Genomic DNA, 21,352 nt, shown 5'->3' with positions numbered 1-21,352 from the left:
TTTTGCAGGAGCATCGAAGGCGGTTGGTCAAGGAACTGGCGGGGACCGGATCGCGCACGTGGCCAGGAAGCGCGCAAGGGAGCGGTGCGCACCGGCGCATGCGCGGTCCGGCAGAAACTGCTTGGAAGATCCGATCTGCGGCGCCGGGCGAGCCCCACACCTAATGTGGAGCACCCACGGGGACACATCTCGAAGAACCACCGTTACTACAGTGAGTAACCTTTCTATCTGCAAACCTCAAGTTGTTAATTCTTTTCCCATGCACAGGTATGCCTTTTACCTTTTCCTTGATCTTGTCCATTGCTCTCTCCAGATGTGCGATGAAGATACTTGGTGATATTGGATCTCTTTGTCTCTTACCTCTACTTGTTTTAAACCAACTTCCCAACTCCCTGCATGTTCTCACTGCTGCCTCCGCATTGTCATTGATATCCTTCAACAATCGTATCAGTCTGCTATCCACTCCGTATCACTCCAACACCGCCCAAGTCACTTTTTGACCTATACTGTCAAATGCCTTTTGAAAATCGATTAAGCAAGTGTATATGTTCTTGTTCTTTCATCAAGCTTTGTCCGCTATCAGTCTTAGTGCCAGTATCTCTTGTATGGTACTTCTATCTTTTCTGAACCCGGCTTGCTCGTTTGCTAGATATTCTTTTATCTGTGATCTTAGTCTCTCAATCAGTATCATCATTAGCACCTTGCCTAGATGACTTCCTTTCTTGGGTATTGTCATTAGCACAGATCTTGTCCATTCCCTAGGCGCCTTCCCTTCTTTCCATGCTATATTACATAGTCGGTGTATTTTCTGAATCATGCTTTCTCCATTGTATTTGATCATTTCTCCCGTGATCTTATCATTTCTAGGGCTCTTGTTGTTTAGTCATTTCACTGCTTTTTCTACTTCCTCCTTCAAAATATTGGTCTCGCTCTCGATGCTTAGGGGAGATATCTCTTTCAGTTCTTCAATCAGTCCGTCTGAGACACTGGTGTCCAACTGTGCTTTGTATAGGTTGATGCAATATCTCATCCATCGCTTCACAATCTTCTCCCTGTTCATGAGCACTTGTTCATTCTCATCTTTGATCACCATCTGCTTTGGTTGCCATTTCCTATTAATATTCCTAATTGTCTTATACACCTCCCTGGTCTTACATTCGCCATAATACCTTTCTATATCTTCACATTGCTCCTCTAACCATTTCTCCTTATCCTTTCTGGCTACTTTCCTTACCTCAATGCATTTCACCCTATATTACTGTTCTGCCATCTCAGAAACAGCTCTTCTGATCTTCAGTGCTCTCTCCTCTTGAACCAACTTCAGTGTCTCCTGGGTAATCCACTTCTTATTGTTCTTCTCTTCTTCTGTAACAGCCTGCTCAATTGCTTCTTTTATAGCAATGGCTATCCCTGCAACTCTCTTATCTAAGTCTTTCTCTGTGGCGATATTCTTACTCTTCTCTCTGAGCGTTGCTCTGTATGCATTCCCTGTTTCTTCCTCACATAGCCTCGCCACATCTCTTCTTTTCTTAAACTGTGTCTTGTATTTTCTTTTGAGTTTTATCTTGAGATTTGCGATCACTAGACTGTGGTCTGATTCTATATTCGCTCCTTGGAGAGTTCGGCACTGCTGTACTGATGTTATCCATCTTCTCATTATTCTTGGACTTCCCATCATTCCAATCTCCTCCAATGATCAACACATCTTTCTTCAGTATCTCTTCCACTGTCTTTGGCAAGTCTTTATAGAATAACCCAATCTCTTCCTGCGTACTGTCCGACGTGGCTGCATACACCTGAATGACTGAGATGTTGAATGGTTTTGCTTCGAATCTTGCTAACACCATTCTTCCACTCACCGGCTCCATGTCCGTCCCAAACCTGGATGAAAGAGGATGGTTGGTCAGATGTGTGTCGATGTGCTGACTGTCAAACAACAATACGAATGAAATCTGATGCCAGTACAACTAAACAACAAAAGATGCCGGCTAACATGTCTCCCAGATAAACAAGGTCTGCAATACCAATTGAGCAGTGGGGGTTGGGTCGATAAGTTGGCTACCGAAAGAAAATTACAGCTAACACGTATTCTATCCATTGGAATATGGAATGTCCGAACACTGTGGGCAACTGGAAAATTAGAGCTGCTTTGGAAGGAGATGGAGAGATACAGATGCAATAGACTTGGACTGGCAGAGGTTTGTTGGACAGCATCAGGAGAGATAATATCAACCTTAGCATTCCCAAAAATCAATTTAATGGTGTTCACAGTGAAGACAGTGATATTGTAAAATCTATCTGTGTTAAAATCGACTTTATGAAGTGGTGTAAACATAGCCTTAGATCTCAGCAGAGGCAGTGCACCCTTCTGTGCTCCAGATTAGTTCTGATGACAGGCGTATCTGTTCTTCCCAGTAGGGAGTCTCCAGTAATGTAGATGCATTCCTTCCTGCTCCTGGTGCACTTTTCCAGCCTTCCACCTTTTGTTCTTTCTCACTGCAATTCTTTTTCTGTTATTTTCAGTCTTCTGAAATCATCTTGTATCCTTCTGGAGCTCCGAATGCTGACTGCTTCCATTGGCTCTTCTTCTCTTCTTGTATATCTTCTCTTCTCTCTCCCCTCATCTTCTGTACTGCCTGCCCTTCCCCCTTCCTTTTGCAACTCAGCAAAATTGCTCTTTAGCCTTCCTTTGCTAGCTGTCCTTTTCCTGTGCTTTGTTCTCTTAACCACATGCTTCTGCATGCTACTTTACTCATCCAGCAGTCTGCTATCATAATTATGCAGTACAGATTGCATCTGCAAGTCTTGAGTTTTCCTTTCAGCCTCCTCTCTCCTTCTCACCATCATCTGCTCCATTCCCCTTCAGAATTCTAGTTTCTGGCTGAGTCTACATACCTCAAATCTTCTCTTCCGTCAAATCTACCAAGTGGCACTTCATAAAAATGAAGCATCTTTCAGATACCCTCTCCAGAATAATGTACATCCCACTAGTTCCAATCCAGTCATCTTCAGGAGCTGCCTCTGCATCTGTCATAGCCTTTTTTCCTAAGCTCCTGTCAAAAACAAAAGAAAAGAAAAACACCTTACAAACAGACCAGTGCATACCCCTTCCCCAAGCATCCAATCAGGCTCCCATGTTCAGCTTTTTTGGCTAGCTCTTATGCCATTGCTCTTCTGTGCGCAGATCAACTAAAAAATCAAGCAATGCCACCCCCTTATGTATTCTCAGATTGCTGTTTACTGTATGCACCATGAAACCACTACATTTTAAGGATGGAATGAAGGAAGACAAAGTGCTTCCTCCCCACCCCCAGTTTTTGCTGGGAGCTTTTGCCATTTGTCAGAGTCATCATGACAAAGAAATGGGTACTCATGGCTGATCTCACTGGAGTTAAGAGATGGTAGTTTACCTTGTGTGGAGATAAAAGGTTGAAAAAGTAAGACAGAAATAGATTATCAGCAGCTAGGAAAGTTAGGACAAGAAGTTTGTATTTAGTGCTGTGTGTGCAGTTGAAATAGAGAAGCATGTAAGAAGAATTCTCTGAGGAGTAGCTTGGAGATGAAGTGGGGAAAGGCAATAAAACAGTAATTTATGGGAGATAAGCAGTCAGCACTGGACTTTTTTAAGGTGGAAGAGATCAGGAGGGGAAGACCCTTGAGGAGAATGAACAGTTGAGAAGGGTAAAGGTAGGAGTGAGAGAAGGGGTGAGGGATGAAGAGCTGGAAGGGGATGAAGTCACTGAAGTAGGTGCTGGGTTAGAGAAGGAAACCAGGGAAGCAGTCACCATGTTCATGCCTGAGGGAAAGGAAGAAAGAATAATAGTGTTAGATTTAAAAAAAAAAAAGGACAAGGGGATCTGTCTTAGGTCTGGAAACTAAATTCTTCTGGAAATCTAAATTCCTCAGTGAGCATAAATAAATTACCATGCTAAAAACTGAAGCTTAGAGCAGTAAAGAGGGGTATGCAACTGAGTTATTATGCTGTAATTATCTCCCTATTAAGTTCTTAAACTGATTTTTCCCTCTGTCCCTGGATAATATTGTGGAATATGGTTCTCATTTTACTAACTGCATTCAGCTTGATACATGATTACCCAACTAAATTATGGAAGTGCCAACAAAAACATGCAAGTTACACAAACAGTAGTTGAGCTTTCATTTTAGTTTGTGCTCACAGGAGTAGAGGTAATGGGAATAATTCCCATTGTCATAATACCTAAAATCAGTTGTTTTCTTTACCCGTGCAGCACAACTGATTGCAGCCCTGACTCAGGACCTTTTATTTCCTCAAAGGCAGAAATCAGTTTAGTCCCATACTGTTCAGTGGATACTCCATCTATCTTAACATTACAATTGCACAAAGACAGATTTAGGTTTTGGAACTCCAGGGCTATGTCTCCACTACAGCCAGGATCAAGGGCCGGGAGATCAATGAACCAAGGGTCGATTATAGCAGGTCTGAGATGTGCCAAATCAATCACAGATTACTCTCCAGTTAATCCGAGTACTCTACCCTAGAAGAGAAAGGTAAGTTGATGGAAGAGTTTCTCCCATCAACTGAGCACTGTGTAGACACTGCAGTAAGTCAACCTAAAGTACATCAATGCTGGAGTCATATATCTTATGTCAACATGCTGCAACAGAGTAGACATAGTTTGAAAGAACTAAAGGGCCAGCCACTCACCTCTAGATGAGAAAAAATGTACACTCAAATCACTCTTGAATGAGCTCCCTATGGATAAAAATTTGAGTGATAACTGTCTTCTAGAAGGAGATTTTTTGCATCATGGCATCTTTATGGGAATAAGGGAGTCATGAGGAATTGGCAAACACACACCTTTACCACGGGAGAATAAATTGTGTGTTGCTGTTTGGAGATTTACAAATACATCTTGTTACATTCTTTTGGTTTATTATAGCTTTATTACAAATTCGCGTCAATCTTTCATTCTTTCCTAAACCACAGAAATTAAAAATTCTAGAAATCAGCATTGCTGTGGCAAAATTAAGGCTGTGAATGTCAGACATCCTATGTTTTTAACTTTAGCCTATGTAAGAAGGAATCCCATGAAGGACTGCAGAAAGATGGGGCTTCTGGTTATGTACTCTATATTGTGTGTCAGACAGTGATCTCCTCGTTTCCATTTACATCTATTGTTATTTCCTCTCCTGGGTCCACATGCAGAAAACAGAACACTCTGGGAAGAGTGATGGGTTGCACAACATTCCTAGAGAGAGAGAGAGATTTGCACTGTAATTTTCTTTAATGAACAGGTATTCTATTGGTTTAATAATTCATAGTTGAATTTACAGTGCAGGTTATTAAAAGTTGAAAGAGCCTTTAAAGGGATTTTTTTAAAATGTTGACAAAAAAGAATGAGACCTAATTGTGCCTAACATGGAGGTTAAATTACTCAGTGCTGTAAAAAAATTTCAGCCTGCTCCCATTGTAGGTGCAACTAGCTTTTGTTGACCTAGCTATCACCTGTGTAACAGGATGAACTCACTAAAGCAATAGAAAAAAATTGCTTCTGTAGTAAGAGTCTACACTGTAGCAGTGTACCTGCAGCACAGTATTTGTGATGCTGCAGTGCTTGTTACATAGACATACACTGACACAAAAATGGTGGAAAGCACAAGGTCTGAAAAGTAGCATGAGTCAGTTCTTGTAAAGTTGTTCCAAGACATTGAAATCAGTGAGCTCATGTGCCAGCTCATTTTAAACTCTTGGATGCAAGTTATCCTGACTTGCTAATTTTAAAAACGTGTGGCTGTATTAGCTGCCGTTTTACATCTTCCCATTATATTCACAAAGGCATTGCTTAATTTCAAACTTTCCCCAAAAGTCTCTCTTGGCAAGAATTCACACATGAGAAATTTTGGCTAGGGAGATTTTGTTCTAGTAAAATTAATGATAACAGGGTCACAAGTGAGATTGTAAGGTAAAGGTAGTTGCAATTTGAGGTTCTGACCCTGAAAATCCTCATAGGATTTGTGAATAAAGATTACCTGTTTACATGATTGGGCCCTTCATTATGTAATTGTTATAATTTCTGCTGCATTTTCTAGGAAGAATAGTTGCATGCTGGTAATAGTGCTATCTGAAAATTCTTAAATACCTACAGTAAAAGGTCAGTTCTCCGGCACATTGGGTTAACTGGCATGCTGTAGACTTGCTGCGGCAGGCTTCAGCAGGGCCCACTGACCAGCCAGGACTGTCTGCTGTGGGACCCGTTACCTGGCCAGGGTTGGCTTCTGCAGGGCCGGTTACCCAGGTGGGGCCCATTGACTGGATGTGATTGGCTGACCACAACAGCAGCAGCAGGGCCAGGAGCCAGCTGCTCTGCAGGGACTGGGGCCAGCTGTTCAGCTAGGGGCAGTGGCAGTAGGGCTGGGAGCTGGCTGCTCAGCCGGTGGCAGTGGGACTGTTGGCCACACTTCAATATCTGGCACATTTGATTATGCAGCACCCCCAGTTCCCCAGGAGTTCCAGATAATGGAGCGTTTATTGTACTTGGGAAATGATGATGTTTTGGAAATTGGGGGTTGGTTGTGTGTGTGCGTGTTAATATTTCATTTGATTCTGAGTCATCAAATTAGTACTTTTTTTTGGTTTCCATTCATTTTTATTAAACTGTTTATCTTCGTTCTCCTGAAGCACCCTGTGTTTTTCTTAGCATTTCAGTCTTCTTTCATAATTATATTGTATAACGTTTTGTTTCTTCTGTTGTCAATACATTTCCTCAATAAATTATTGTTGACTTCTTGATCCCATGTATCTGATTTATCAAGACCTTTCAGGGAGGTGTTGTACCTCTAACTTTTGGGGCTATCTGTCAAATAATGTTCATGAGGTTGCCCTATAAACTACTTGTACATTTTATGACAATCCCATTTTTCATTAAAAATAAAATTTCTTTCTCAAAAGCATTTGTTATAGTCTTTTAAAAACTGTTGGCCCTTAGCATTATAAAGGTCCTAGAGCAGTTTTTAAGCTTAGGGATGGGGGGAAAGCCAATTGGTGCAGAGGAGACATGGCTCGGACGGAGGCTTCTCTTAGAGGAGAGTCTTATTTCTAGGTTTTAGTCAAGAGGAGAGGATAGAAGAGGGCTGGATAAGAAAATAAACAATCACATGAAAAAGAATCTAACGCATCAGGAAAGGGCAGATGAATAAATAGTGACAAGTCTTTGAAGTGCTTATACACAAGTGCTAGAAGTCTAAATAATAAGATGGGTGAACAGGAGTGCCTTGTATTAGAGAAGGATATTGATATAATAGGCATCACAGAAACCTGGTGGAATGAGGAAAATCAATGGGACAGAATCATACTGGGGTACAAAATATCTCTGAAGGACAGAACAGGTTGTATAGGTGGGGGAGTAGCAGTATATCTAAAAGAAAATATAGAATCAAATGAAGTAAAAACCTCAAATGAATCAAAATGTGCCACACAATCTTTATGGGTAGAAATTCCATACTCGAATAAGACAATAGGAGTAGGGATATATTATCGACCATCTGACCAGGACAGCGATAGTGATGGTGAAATGCCAAGGGAGATGAGAGAGGCAATCAAAATAAAAATTCAGTTATCCCCATATTGAATGGGTACATGTCACCTCAGGATGAGATGTAGAGAGAAAATTTCTCAATACCTTAAATGACTGCTTCTTGGAGCAGCTGGTACAGGAACCCACAACGGGAGAGGCAATTCTTGATTTAGTTCTGAGTGAAGTGCAGGATCTGGTCCAAGAGGTAACTGTAACAGAACTGCTTGGAAATAGTGACCATAATAAAATAACATTTTAACAATCCTGTGGTGGGAAGAACATCTCAGCAGTTCAACACTGTGGCATTTAATTTCAGAAAGGGGAACAGTGCAAAAATGAGAAGGTTAGTTAAACAGAAATTAAAAGGTACAGTGACTAACGTAAAAACCCTGCAAGCTACATAAAAACTTTTCAAAGACATCATAATAGAGGCCCAATTTAAATGTATACCCCAAAGTAAAAAACACAGTAAAAGACCCAAAAAGCAGCCTCAATGGCTTAACAACCATATAAACGAATCAGTGAGAGAGAAAAAGGCATCTTTTAAAAAGTGGAAGTTAAATCCTAGTGAAGAAAATAGAAAGGACAATAAACACTGCTAAATTAAGTGTAAAAATGTAATATGAAAATCCAAAAAAGGAGTTTGAAGAACAGCTGGCCAAAAATTCAAAAAGCAATAACAAAATGTTTTCAAGTACATGAGAAGCAGGAAGCCTGCTAAACAACCAGTGGGCCACCTACACAATTGAGATAAAAAAGAGCACTCAAAGACAATACAGTAATTGTGGAGAAACTAAATAAATTCTTTGCTTCAGTCTTCACAGCTGAGGATGTTAGGGAGATTCCCAAACATGAGCCATCCTTTGTAGGTGATGAATCTGAGAAATTCTCCAAGATTTAGGTGTCATTAAAGAAGGTTTTGGAACTAATTGACAAACTTGACAATAACAAGTCACAGGGACCGGATGGCATTAATCCAAGAATTCTGAAAGAACTCAAATGTGGCATTGCAGAACAATATACTCTGGTTTGTAACCTATCCTTTAAATTGGCTTCTTTACCCAGTGACTGGAACATAGCTAACATAATGGCAATATTTAAAAATGGCTCTAGAGGCGATCCCAGCAATTAGAGACCAGTAAGTCTAATATTGGTACAGGGCAAACTAGTTGAAACCATAGTAAAGAGTAAAATTGTCAGACACGTAGAAGAGCATAATTTGTTTGGCAAAAGTCAACATGGTTTCTGTAAAGGGAAATCATATCTTACTAATCTATTAGATTTCTTTGAAGGGGTCAACAAACATGTGGGCAAGGGGGATCCAGTAAATATAGTGTACTTAGATTTCCAGAAAGCCTTTGACAAGGTCCCTCACCAAAGGCTCTTTCATAAATTAACTTGTCATGGGATAAGAGGAAAGATCCTTTCATGGATTGAGAATTAGTTAAGTGACAGGAAACAAAGGGTGGGAATAAATGGTACATTTTCAGAGTGGAGAGGGGTAACTTGTGGCATTCCCCATGGGTCAGTCCTAGGACCAATCCTATTCAACTTATTCATAAATGTTCTGAAGAAAGGGGTAAACTGTGAGGTGGCAAAGTTTGCAGTCAATACTAAACTGCTCAGGATAGTTAAGACCAAAGCAGACTGTGAAAACTTCTTCAGGATCTCACAAACCTGAGTGATTGCGCAACAAAGTGGCAAATGAAATTTAATGTGGATCAATGTAAAGTAATGCACATTGGAAAACATAATCCCAACAGTCAAAATGTGGAACTCCTTGTCAGAAGAGGCTGTGAAGACTAGGATTATAACAGGGTTTTAAAGAGCTAGATAAATTCATGCAAATTAGGTCCATTAATGGCTATTAGCCAGGATGGGTAAGGAATGGTGTTCCTAGCCTCTGTTTGTTAGAAGCTGGAGATGAATGGCAGGAGAGGGATCATTACCTGTTCAGTTCATTCCCTCTGGGGCGCCCCTGGCTTTTATCCTATGGGTTTGAAAAACCCACTACTTCTCTTATTTCTGGCAGTGGGTAAGCTCTCCTTGACCAGTGGGGTTGCAGATGTCAGTTTCCACATAATCTATTTGGTATTTTAATTAGTTATCTTGCCATTTAGGCTGTGACAATAATCTTGTGAATGTGAACATGCTTTTTGTCTTTCTCAGTCTGCAGACAGAGGGTTCTAGTACATCCTTCAATGTTCATAGCTTTCCTAAATGCCAAATTAACTCAGCTGCAGTCAGTTTCACCAAATCATAATCCTACTTTCAGTTATATCCATTTCATCCTGCTGATTGGGGAAATTGTGAGCAGCAGAAAAGAAGGTATTCAAGCTAATCATTAGCGTACATCAAGAACACACAAATGTGGTGAGCTTGAGGGACTGTCACACCACACAAAAACTCATATTCAGGTTGGATCTCCCTGGTCCAGCACCCTCAGGACCTGAGCCTTCCTAAATGAGGGAGTTTTCTGGACCAGGGGAGGTCAGACCACTCTGGGCTGCCTGCTCCAGCCAGCAGTGCTCTTGGCCTCCAGCATCTCTTTGCCCAGGAGTGGCCCTGGCTCCACACTCCCAGCTGCTGAGGTTCCCTATCTAGGGGTGGGGGTGGCTCTCCACCCACAGCCAGTGGTGGCACTATGCCCCGACTACTGGGGCTCCCCAGCCAGAGCCAGTGGTTGCTTGGTACCCCCAGCCTCCGGGGCTCCACGTCCTGGGCTTCTGGGACTGCCTGCTGAGGACCAGAGGTGGCCCCGCTCCCAGTCACCGTTGCTGCCCACCAGACCAGCTGAGACCCCAGCTCTTAGCAACCTCTGTGGCTGGGGCTCTCTAGTCCAGCAACATCCATGGTCCTGCCAGACCATGGATGTTGCCAGTCCAATGAGTCCTAGATAAGAGAGGTTCAACCTGTACCGAATATCCAGGATGCTAGGGAAGGAGGAGAATAGCAGAGGTCCATAAACAACTTATCTATGCAGGTGCGAGCATGCTAGTGGAAGGGCAGAGAAGGAGAAAACTATTCCTATGGAGAAGGCAGGAACGGAGAGGAGGAACACATTTGTGAAGAACTCCCTACCTTTGTAACTGTCAGGCAGTATGTCAAGAACATGATGAGCCTGAGGAAAAGAAAGATCCAGAAGAGTGTGGGAATGGACAGGAAGCTTCATCATTGTCAGACCCCAAGGGCTAAGTTAATTCCTGCTGTGGTTCAAGTACCTACACAGGGATGAGGATGAGGCAGCTTATGCATCTACTATTAAGGTTTATTGTTCGGGCTTAGACAGGCCTCAAGACTACCCAAATTCTGCCTCATTTCAGTGGGTATATTCCATTTCAGGTATAAAATCACCAAGACAGTAAGGATACCCTTCCTGTCCCCACCCACTGGCTTCTTCCTCTGTCCTATCCCTGCTCTGCTTCTACACTTCCAGTGCTGTGAAAGAGGTATTTCTGGCTTCTCTGCAGTCCCTGTTACACAGAAGATCATTAAAAGATGCCTGAATATGATCGAGATTACAGCGTGCTGCTAAGCATTCCAGTATCCACCTCTTTCAAAGTGCCTGAAGGTAGAGAGATGATTCTCACCAAGGCTTTGTCTTGTCTTACTTGTTTCTGTCTTACTTGTGGCCACTGCCAAAATATCTTCATATTGGCCTTTGACTAGTCATAGGTGTGTACTCTGGTTAGTGGAAACTACTGTTTCTCTTTTTATTTTTTTCCCTTTGTTTAGTTTTTGGAAATTGAAAACAAGAATTGACCCATTAGACTGTGAAATGCTCATTGAGAAGAGAAAACTTTACAAAATGTTATTCTAAAGCTCTAATATGTTGGAGATGGTTTCCCATGACTGACTACAGTGTATGTCAATTGTGAGGGGTTAGAAAATACCCCTATATAAGGGCAAGATGGCCAAATAATCCAGCTATCTTAGAAAAAAGAGAGGATTAATATAATGGGACTTATCTACACTACCCCCCTCCTTCAAAGAGGGCATGGTAATCAGCCTGATAGGAGGAGACTAATGAAGTGCTGCGATGCATATGCAGCACCTCATTAGCATTATGGCCACCGCAGGAACTTCGAAGTTACTAACTTCAAAGCAGTGACAGGCAGTGTAGCTGTGGGCGCTTTGAAGTATCTCCCAAACTTTCAAGTTCCCTTACTCCCACAACTCCCATATCCATCGCAGCACCTTATTAGCCTTCTCCAATCGGGCTGATTACCATGTCCCCTGCGCAGTAGGGGACTAATGTAGACAAGCCCATGAAGTGGGACTTTGAAGACAGCAGTATGGAAAACATCATAGAGCATAGGAAAAAAATATATTGCAGAATATATTGTAGAACCAGCCTTCACAGCTCTTAGAACTTACTTTTCTGACTTTTGAACTCAAAATCATGTTTTATGTATCTTAAAATATTATAAAAACACTATAAAATAATGAAAAATCGAATTAATAATTTGAGCTGGCAGTCCAATTTTAATAGACAATTTGGTATCTCTGGTTGGGTGGATCTAAATGTCACAGGGACAGGAAGATGGAAGCTTATCTCTTTTACTTGGGATTGGGTAGAAAATTGAACAAAAGAACTAGAAAGAGAAAAGTAAAGCCTAGATTTACTTTCATACTCCAGCATGCATAATTAAATAGGGCTTGTTGCACACTGTTATAAATCAGGATAGGTCGATTTTTTTTTCAAGTGAGTTACACTGATTTGCACCAGCTAAGAATCTGGTCCTTTAAATTGCAGCTAAAAATGGGAGGCCAAGCCATTTGAAGATAAATGACATACAGAAAACAAAAGACCAAGGCACATCAATGGGTCGGTAAAAATATGTTGTGCTGATGCCCTTGCTCTTTCTTCTCTTTGGATAAATATAGGACTTCAGATTCCAGAGCTATAAACCCAGCATCTTTCATCAACACCAAATTCACTTAATCTTTGAAGTGAAACAATAACTTCACTGAATGGAATAAGAATGAATGTATTTTCAATCCTTGACCTTTGTTCTTAGATTGTCAGCGGAGGAATCAATTAGTGCTATACGTGGTATTGCTTTTGTGATTAGGACAGTGGTCCACTAGGAATTGGATTGGGAGTCTACCTCCTTTAGGACAGGCTATCAAACAATCAAAGTATGGCAATAACATTTTGATCATTATTGGCATGTGTTGGACTTGACCTTTAGTCTTAGAGGCAAAAGGTTCTGTATCTTGTTACCAATCACCTGACCCTTTTAGTCCCCTCCCCTGTTGAACTGTTTATAGTTTATATTGTGCATCTGATTACAGATGTAATTTTTAAGACAAATTATGGTATGTTCTGTGTATCTGGAATTAGAAACTGACCTTATATTTGCTGATAGATTGTTTTGGAACTACCAAAGGGATATGGTTTGCAGAACAGAATTCCAAAGAAGGCTGGGCAGAGAAAGATGGGGTATCTGAAGCAGTTTTTGATTCATTTGTAAGCCTTTGAGTCATTTTATGTACAGTATATTTTCAATTGTTAACTGCATCTCTTCTCCTGTTCAGATTCCAGACTCCATCATTTCTCGTGGTGTTCAAGTGCTCCCACGAGACACAGCCTCTCTCAGCACTACCCCTTCAGAATCTCCTCGTGCCCAAGCCACTTCTCGTCTCTCCACTGCATCCTGTCCAACACCAAAAGTAAGTGCAATGCCTTACCATCTCCCAGTTTTTGAATGTGTACTCTGATCAATAGTTCCTTTCTGCTGTTGAAGGTAGGCTCGCATGCAAGGTTACATTATTGAAAATGACAAATGAATAAAAGATAGTATAGCTTCTTACATGTATTGCTATACCAATTACAGTGTGGGGCTGGAAGTTTGTTACAAAAGGTCTTATGTAATTTTGTGACTACTGTATTGAACCGTTGCTGCAGCTTCTGTGTAGCAACAGTGAAGCATATTATATATATGAAAAATCTTGTCTTCTCTTACCTACTGCAATTTACTGATCATGAGCATGAGACTGTTCACTCTTTAAAATTCTCTGTTCACTCCCGAAATAGTTCATACAACCCTGCCACTGAGTAACAGAATTAAACTATTAGAGTACTTTCACCCAAAGGATATGTGCACATTTTTCACCTGGGCTGGGGCAGCTCTTTGCCCCAGTATAATAGAGATTAATTGAAAACTCTTTCAAACCAACTTGTTTTGCTTTAACTTGGATACTTGCTGCCTCATATTTGAAAATAACTCCAATTTTACTAGAAAGAAAGTTTTAATGCCAACCTTTTGGGATTATTACTCAGTTCCTGCAGACAAATGCTGGTTTAATTTATTCAGGTGAATTCTGTTTAAATGTGTTTTATATTACACCTTAAAACAGTGCTGTGGACTCTAAGGGAATGAACTAGTTGCAAGGCTAGTTATGAAAATGATTTCTTTCTGTCAGAGTTTTCTCCATTTGTATTCATCTAGTGTTGTTCATAACACAAAGTTCTCTTTTTGGTGTACCTGGTACATTAATAGGCTTGTAGCAAATGGAAAACATTCCTTCTTATCTAAGTTATAATTCTTAGAGATTATTTTTCTTGCTAAAATGATTGCAGATGTCTGGGAATTCATTTTCTTGCTGTCTCATTTCCTTTCTCTCACCAAATTGTATTAACCTGTAGCCACCAATGGAGCTGTCTTGAGTTAAAATTTTAGACTCTGATAGGATTTTGGTGGCACCATGTAATGGACTTCACTGTGCAGTTTATTGCTCTTAAAATGATGTTCAGTGAAACTTTGTTCTTTGCATTTGCTTTCCAAGTGAATTGCCACTTACAGGATGACAAGTATCAGAGAGGTAGGTTATAGGATGATGTCATTAAAATAAAACCTGCAAGGCTGTGTCTATGCTACAGAAATAACTTTGAAGTAGGGCACTACTCCATTCCCATGGAGGAAGGACTTTGAAGTCAGGCTCCCTTTGAAGTAAGGGGGAAATGTGTGTACACTCTCTGCTGACGATTTGGGTGTAGTGCCTAACTTCAAATTTAAATCTAAGGTAGTTCCTAGTGTTCACACACCCTAAGAGTATTAAATGGGAATTCCCAGGACAGAGGAGCAATACACAAAATAGGAGACAGAAACCATGGGTCCAGTTCTCACAATTTATACCTTTTGGAAAGATTGTGAAGGAAGAACATACACGTGCATACACACAAAAAACAGGAGAGACTCTCAATGAAATCTAAGTAATTAAAGCAATATATGACAAAGGAAAGGAGCACGTTGTACCAAATCTGAAACAAAATCACACTATTGGACGGTCTTTGTGAAATAAGGGGTTACACAAGGAAACTAGAGAGAAGTGTGAAGCACATCATGAAACTGAGGTTTTTTCATATGAGGTTGGTTGGAGTAAGTTCCCACCAAATAAGGACCACTACCTTGTAAACTTAATTTAGCCTATATTTAATTTCTTACCAGAAACTGAAGGGTATTTCAAGACAGGCTAAATCACTGAACATTTTCTAGAACACAGGACATGCTGTGGCAGCTCAGACCACTAGGGTGCATCTACACTATGAGATAAAATCGATATGCAATAAATGCAAATACTTAATCTCAATATTATGAATTTGAATAGAATGTCCACTAAACTTCCTGAAATTCAACCCAGCTTTTCTCCGTATTGAATCTCCACGTCCCTATTCCCCCATGCAAGTTGGACAGCATGAGCACACTGCACGGTGGGTACCTATCCCATAGTGTCTTAGCCCTATTTGCTTGTGGGTGTTTCATGTTGGAATCCCAGAATTCCAAGCACTATCCCAGAATTCACTGCTTCACTAACCGTGCAAAAAATGAACTGGAGATTGTGCCATTTCTGCTGCAGCATTCCAGTGCAAGCACATATCCATGAATGCTCCAACTCATAGCACAGATGGTTTCAGCAATCACAGCATCTATCATGCAATTTATCCTTCAATTCTAAAGCTCAGTGATGCTTGGCCATCCTGCTGGTGGTGCTGCTGCTGCTGTTGATGATGATGACGATGATGAAGATGGTGGTTTGGAACAGCAATTGTGCCAACTGCGGTCCAAGCACTCACAGCAGGTGGCTGCCATGACTGCATTGCCACCTTTACGAACTTTGTGATGCTCTAGCACCCACCCTGAAGCACATCAACACCAAAATGAGGCAGGTTTTAATGGTACAGAAGCAAGTGGCAATTGCACTGTGGAAGTTTGCAACCCAGTTACCAGTCAGTAGCAGTGACAGTTACCGGTCAGTGGCAAATCAGTTTGAGAGGAGCAGATCTACAGTGGGGTCCATGATGATGGAGGTGGCCCATGCAATCTGTCGGCATCTTCTCAGGAAGTCTGTGACCCTGGGAGAATGGATGGCTTTGCTGCCTAGGGCTTTCCCAATTGCAGTGGAGCAATAGATGACACACACATCCTCATCATGGCCCCGGCCCACCTGGCCTTGGAGTAAATTCATTGAAAGGTGTACTTTTTCATGGTCATGCAGGGATTGGTAGATCACAAAGGTCATTTTACTGATATCAGTGTTGGCTGGTCAGGGAGGGTTCATGACACACGCATATTCCAAAATTCAGGACTGTACCAACAGCTCCTGGATGGGACTTTTTTGCATGATCAGGAAATCAAGATTGGCAATGTGGAGATGCCCATTGTTATATTGGGCAACCCTGCTTAGCCTCTGCTTCCCTGCCTGATGAAACTCAGGAGCCCTGGACCCCAATAAGGAAAACTTTAATCACAGACTGGCAGGTGCAGAATGATCGTGGAACGTGCCTTTGGATGTTTGAAAGCAAGGTTCAGATGTTTATTGACCCATTTGGATGTTTCTGAAGCTAATGTCCCCACCATTACTACAGGATGCACTATTTTGCACAATATATGTGAATCAAGGCAGAAGATTTTCCCGTCTGTTTGGAATTCTGAAGCGGAGGCAATAGATAGGGCTTACTTGCAGCCGTCTACACCATCATCCACCAGTAGCCATGTTCAGGCTGCAACAATAAGGGAAGCTTTTAAAAAACGGCTTTATGACTGATCTATAATGCACATGGTACCTCAGTAAGTCTCTGCCATAATGCCAATAAATCAAACCATGCCATAATAAATTAATGCTCTTTTTTTGGTGGGAGGGGATTCAGTTGCAGTAAATAAAATGCGCTGTGCCTTCAGCACCCCCTCCCCAACTTGCTTGGTTCCCTCATGCTGCACATCTGCTCCAGACAAGGGAGTTTGATTGGGCAACTGTGCCTTCAGCAGCGCGCGTGCGCGCGCGCACACACACACACACACACACACACACACACACACCATCTGGGCCCTCAGCCGTGAATCTGCTGTGGACAAGGAAGTTTCTCTTGGCCACCTGAAGTCTCTTCACCACTGACTGGTCTCTCCAAATGGCAATGAGATCCAGAATCTCCTGGTGGGTCCGAGCTGGGGCTCTCTTGCGAGCCTGAGAATTGTAGTCAGATCACTACCCTGAGTACTCATGATTGCAGTACAAGGAGACTGATAATTGCTACCAATGCAGTGCAACACAATGGACAAAGCAATTTTTTCATAATGGACGCCCTTTTTATTTGCAGAGCTGGGCTGCTAAATTCCGGTTCAAATTTTAATTCAAATTCAAATTCAATCCAAACTTCACAGGCTTACTTTGACATTCTGCCTGCACACCTGACAGCAGTGCACAACAAAGCAGCCATACTTGGAGGTTTGCCATGTAGCTTTGCAGGATACATACAGGACACTTCTGGAGGTAAACAAATTGAAATTAAGGATACGGTGCTTCCACACTGGCCTTGATTTGAGATTTTGAATTCTAAATAGATGCTATACAAGTCCGGTAATATTGATATTCTGTGATTGTCATTATGGCTCAATAAATAAATTGAGTTAGCAGTATTACGAATGAAGACAGTCACGTTTTAATATCGAGCTAGAGCCTTGAAGTTCGAATTTATCTTGTAGTGTGGATGCAGTCCTAGTCCAGTTGTTGCAGAATTGTGCTTCCCGTGGCAGCCAGTACAAGCTGCTTCAGAGGAAGGTTTAAAAAAAAATTAAAAAAGCAATAGTTTGGGAATAATTTGCCCACAGGGAAACCAATTTTTTTAGTCCCCATTATTTAGAGTTTAGATTAAAAAGTGTGAACTTTTATCTCCCATACAAAGCTCTTGGAGATTTATTATTATTGTTATTATTATTATTATTCCTTACCATGTAAATTAAGACTTGTTATCCATATAAATGTCCAGACCTCTTGTGCCTATTCTTTAGGGAATATTCATGTTTCTTGGTATCCTTACTACTTTCATAATTGTTTTCCTTTTGGCGCCTGGATTTCTAGTCATGCAGCATGCATGCAGATTTCCCTGTAGCTGATGTAGGACTGCCTGGCTCTCTCAGTAGTGGGGTTAATGATAAATTCTAATCTGTAACGTTGCTGATTTGTTAGAATGTTTATTTTCATCTGCAGTGTTTAACATATGTACCATTTTCTATTCCTGTTTTTGAATTTTGGAGAATCATGAATACACACCTACAAGTGTTGTCGTGTAAAATAGAGACGCTGTCGCAGAAGGCAGTTCACAGTGCATATAATTACAAACTTCGTGTGTTGATGGAGTTGTGATTTAATCTAGAAAATTATTTCCCCAAGAGTATGCAGCAATAGATCTCTTTGTGAAATACAAAATCCTGTTTATCTTATTATACCAATTAAAATTATGTATCTTGGGTACCACAGCCTCAATAACTCTTTGCTGAACCTGCTTTTCTAGCAAAAGGTCATGTGACCCCCTCAGTCAAGAACCAAGCTTCAGTAATTGTAACAGAAACTATATTGGATTAATTATCCGTGCAGACTCAACAGTAATGGGTTATGAAAGGTATATTATGTTTATGGTCAGTTGGGTAAGGAAAAATTTATAGTCCTATAAGTTTATTTTGAGAAATTGTGTATATTGTATAGGCATGTATAGTATGTGGTCAGACATATTTTAAAAATCAAAATAAATATTTTAAAAATTGAAATTTCTGAGTTTTTGAAGTTTCGCTTATATTTTCTGAAAAATTTATCTCTTAAAACAGCACTATAGATTAATAAACTCCACATATGCATTTAGAATCAGTCCTCAAAAGTTCCCTTTGCTTCCCTAAATTATCCCTAAGTTCTGTTTCTGTGTTAGTCTAGTTTTTGTATGTTAATTGATTTCGATTTTCACTGAGACTACAAGAGTAGTGTCGTCAGTCTGTATTCAATGAAGGCCTTCTTAAAATTCCTTTGGTTGCTCTTATAAAGCTTTAGTGTGTCTGTACAGTCCCTTGTACAAAATGCAAATTATGTTGTGAACAAAACCCTCTTTGGGCTCAGTGCAAATTTTACCATATTTATAATAATTGGTTTCAGATGTAGAGACAATATTTATCAAAGTTTCACCAAAAAAATTGTCAAATTTGTGTATCAATCCTGTTTGTTCAAACAGCCAGCTGGGATCTGCATGGTAACACAGAAGAATTTTTGATCACTTTCAAAATGTGCTTTAAGCCCGTGTTACATGTTACTTTATGAGGTGTATATTGGTTCTGAGTATCCATTTATTACAAGTCTAGGGCAGGGTCTGCAATCAAAATAGCGAGAAGAGATATTTTTTTCAAATTCAGTTACAAAATCAATACTTCAGGAGCCACAGTGTATGTGAATGCAAATCAGTCCTTAATAAATAACATCAAATGGTACTTTTCGTAACCCCTATTTAAGAACACCGCACGCACAATAATATGTACCAGTTAGAAAGTTTAAGTTACTTTTACCCCTGGTTTTGAGAGCAAATGAGGACAAGGAAAACACTGTCCCTGGGTATTGGATCTTAAGCAGGAAGGAGCAATGTTCACATCAACTGTCCATGCTCCCCACCCCCATTCTCAAGCTCTACCCCCCCTTGACCCTCAAACCTGCTGCCCCATCTCCAGGCTTTACCTGCTTCAGCCCTCAGCCCCCAAATCTGCCCCCATCCCCAAATTTTACACCCCAGCCTGCAAATCCACGCCCGCAATTAACCCCCTCTGCTTCAAACTGGGCCCCCTATCCCCAGGCTTAACTCCTCTCCCCAACCCCATTCCCCAGGATTAACCCACCTCAGCCCCAGACCAGCCCCCAGGACTAACCCATCCGTGGCACTGACTGGGGAGCCTACAACAGGTGGTTATATGCATCCAGCTGAAGGAAGGCTGGCATGGAAGTGTTCCATTGGTAGGGGTGAACTGAGCCACGCCCACTGGAGGGGTGTGGTTACTCAGGTAGAGGGGTGAGTGAAGGGCTCTCTGCAGCTCCCTTCCCTGCCACCACTGAAATAATGGAACTAAATGCAATTGGTTTAACCGCTGGATCCCTCCGGTCACCCTGCCAGTTAAACAATTAAATTTAGTTCTACTGTTTCAGCAGCAGCAGGGCAGGAGCCACAGAGGAGTTAGCAGTGGCAGCATCCAGAGTCACAAATGACTCCTTAAAAAGCCTCATGTGGCTCCAAAGACACAGGTTGCCAACCTGTGGTTTGCGATGATAATACTTAAGCAGTTCTCTCCATTTTTTCATATAACTTTAACTGGCTGAGTGAGCTCTAACTATTGTAATCATTTCTATATTCTTGGGTGACATTTTGACCAACTTAGACACAATGGCTGTGGCTAAACTAGCCCCCCGCCTTTTGGAAGGGGCATGCTAATGAGCCCTTGTCTACATGGGGGGCGTGCATTTCAAAAGCAGCACTTTCAAAACGCGCGCGACTGCCCTTATGTTGATGGGGTGTTGAATATTCATGGAAGTGCCTCATTAGCATCTGCCTAAGTTGCTCATTAGCATACCCCTTCTGAAAGGCAGGTGCTAGTGTAGCCATTGCCTATATGCTTTTCCTATAAAGAAGTGGTATCGTTAATTAGGAATGCATTTTCCCTATGAGACTGCTTGTATGTAGCCATGATTGAGTAATTTTTTTTTGTTTAACAAATCATCTTGAATTACATGCCAATGGTGAGTTTACACTTACTTCCACTTATCCATCCAGCCGTCCTACCACCAGTACCTCCGGTTCACAGTGCCAGTGCACGTCCAATTCACGGCCCTCCACTTTGGGCTCTCCATGGCCTCCAGGATGTTCACAAAATATGTGGCAGTGGTGGCTGCCTTCCTCCACCATCATGGGGTCCAGATGTACCTATACCTGAACGACTAGCTTCTCTGGGGGCAGCACACAAATCAGGTGCAGTTGCAGGAGGCCTTCACCAGCCAGACTCTGGACACACTGGGCTTTCTGCTCAATCCAGCAAAGTTCTCGCTGGCACCTTCTCAGCATATAGAGTTCATCAGGGCAGTTCTCGATGCCACCCAAGCCATGGCATTATTCCCTGATCAACACTATCAAGCTCTCATTCAGCTCCTGCGCTTCCTCTCCGAGTTTCCTGTCACCATGGTCCACGAATGGCATTGGCTGCTGCATTGCATGGCCGCCTGCCCTTATGTGGTGCCATTCTCCAGGCTCCGTCTCTGCCCTCTCCAGGCGTGTTTGGCCTCAGTGTACCATCCTGACTGGGACAACCTGGACCTGGTTATGACCTTGCCTTGCTAGGTCCCCAGTGATCTCCACTGGTGGCTGTGTCTGCAGAATGTCCTTGTAGGCATTCCTTTTAATGCTCCTTGGCCCACCACGTCCTTGGGCACAGAGGCATCAGCTTTTAGGCTGGGGTGCTCATCTGGGTTGTGTTGTGGACAGCGGAGGAGCTGTCACT

General features: G+C 41.7%; 1 protein-coding gene across 19 annotated transcripts in view; it reads left to right on the top strand.

Annotated features, from left to right (window-relative positions):
- The window catches only part of GPHN (gephyrin), a 535,600-nt gene that overhangs the window by 331,979 nt on the left and 182,269 nt on the right, over positions 1 to 21,352 (top strand). For all 19 annotated transcript variants that reach the window (XM_074998888.1, XM_074998882.1, XM_074998890.1 and 16 more), the window contains one exon: positions 13,095 to 13,229. In XM_074998888.1, the coding sequence (XP_074854989.1) occupies positions 13,095 to 13,229 (135 nt within the window). The remainder of the gene's footprint in view (positions 1 to 13,094; positions 13,230 to 21,352) is intronic.

Source organism: Carettochelys insculpta, chromosome 6, assembly GCF_033958435.1.
Source record: "Carettochelys insculpta isolate YL-2023 chromosome 6, ASM3395843v1, whole genome shotgun sequence".
NCBI classification, from domain to species: Eukaryota; Metazoa; Chordata; order Testudines; family Carettochelyidae; genus Carettochelys; species Carettochelys insculpta.
This window is presented reverse-complemented; position numbering and strand designations above follow the sequence as displayed.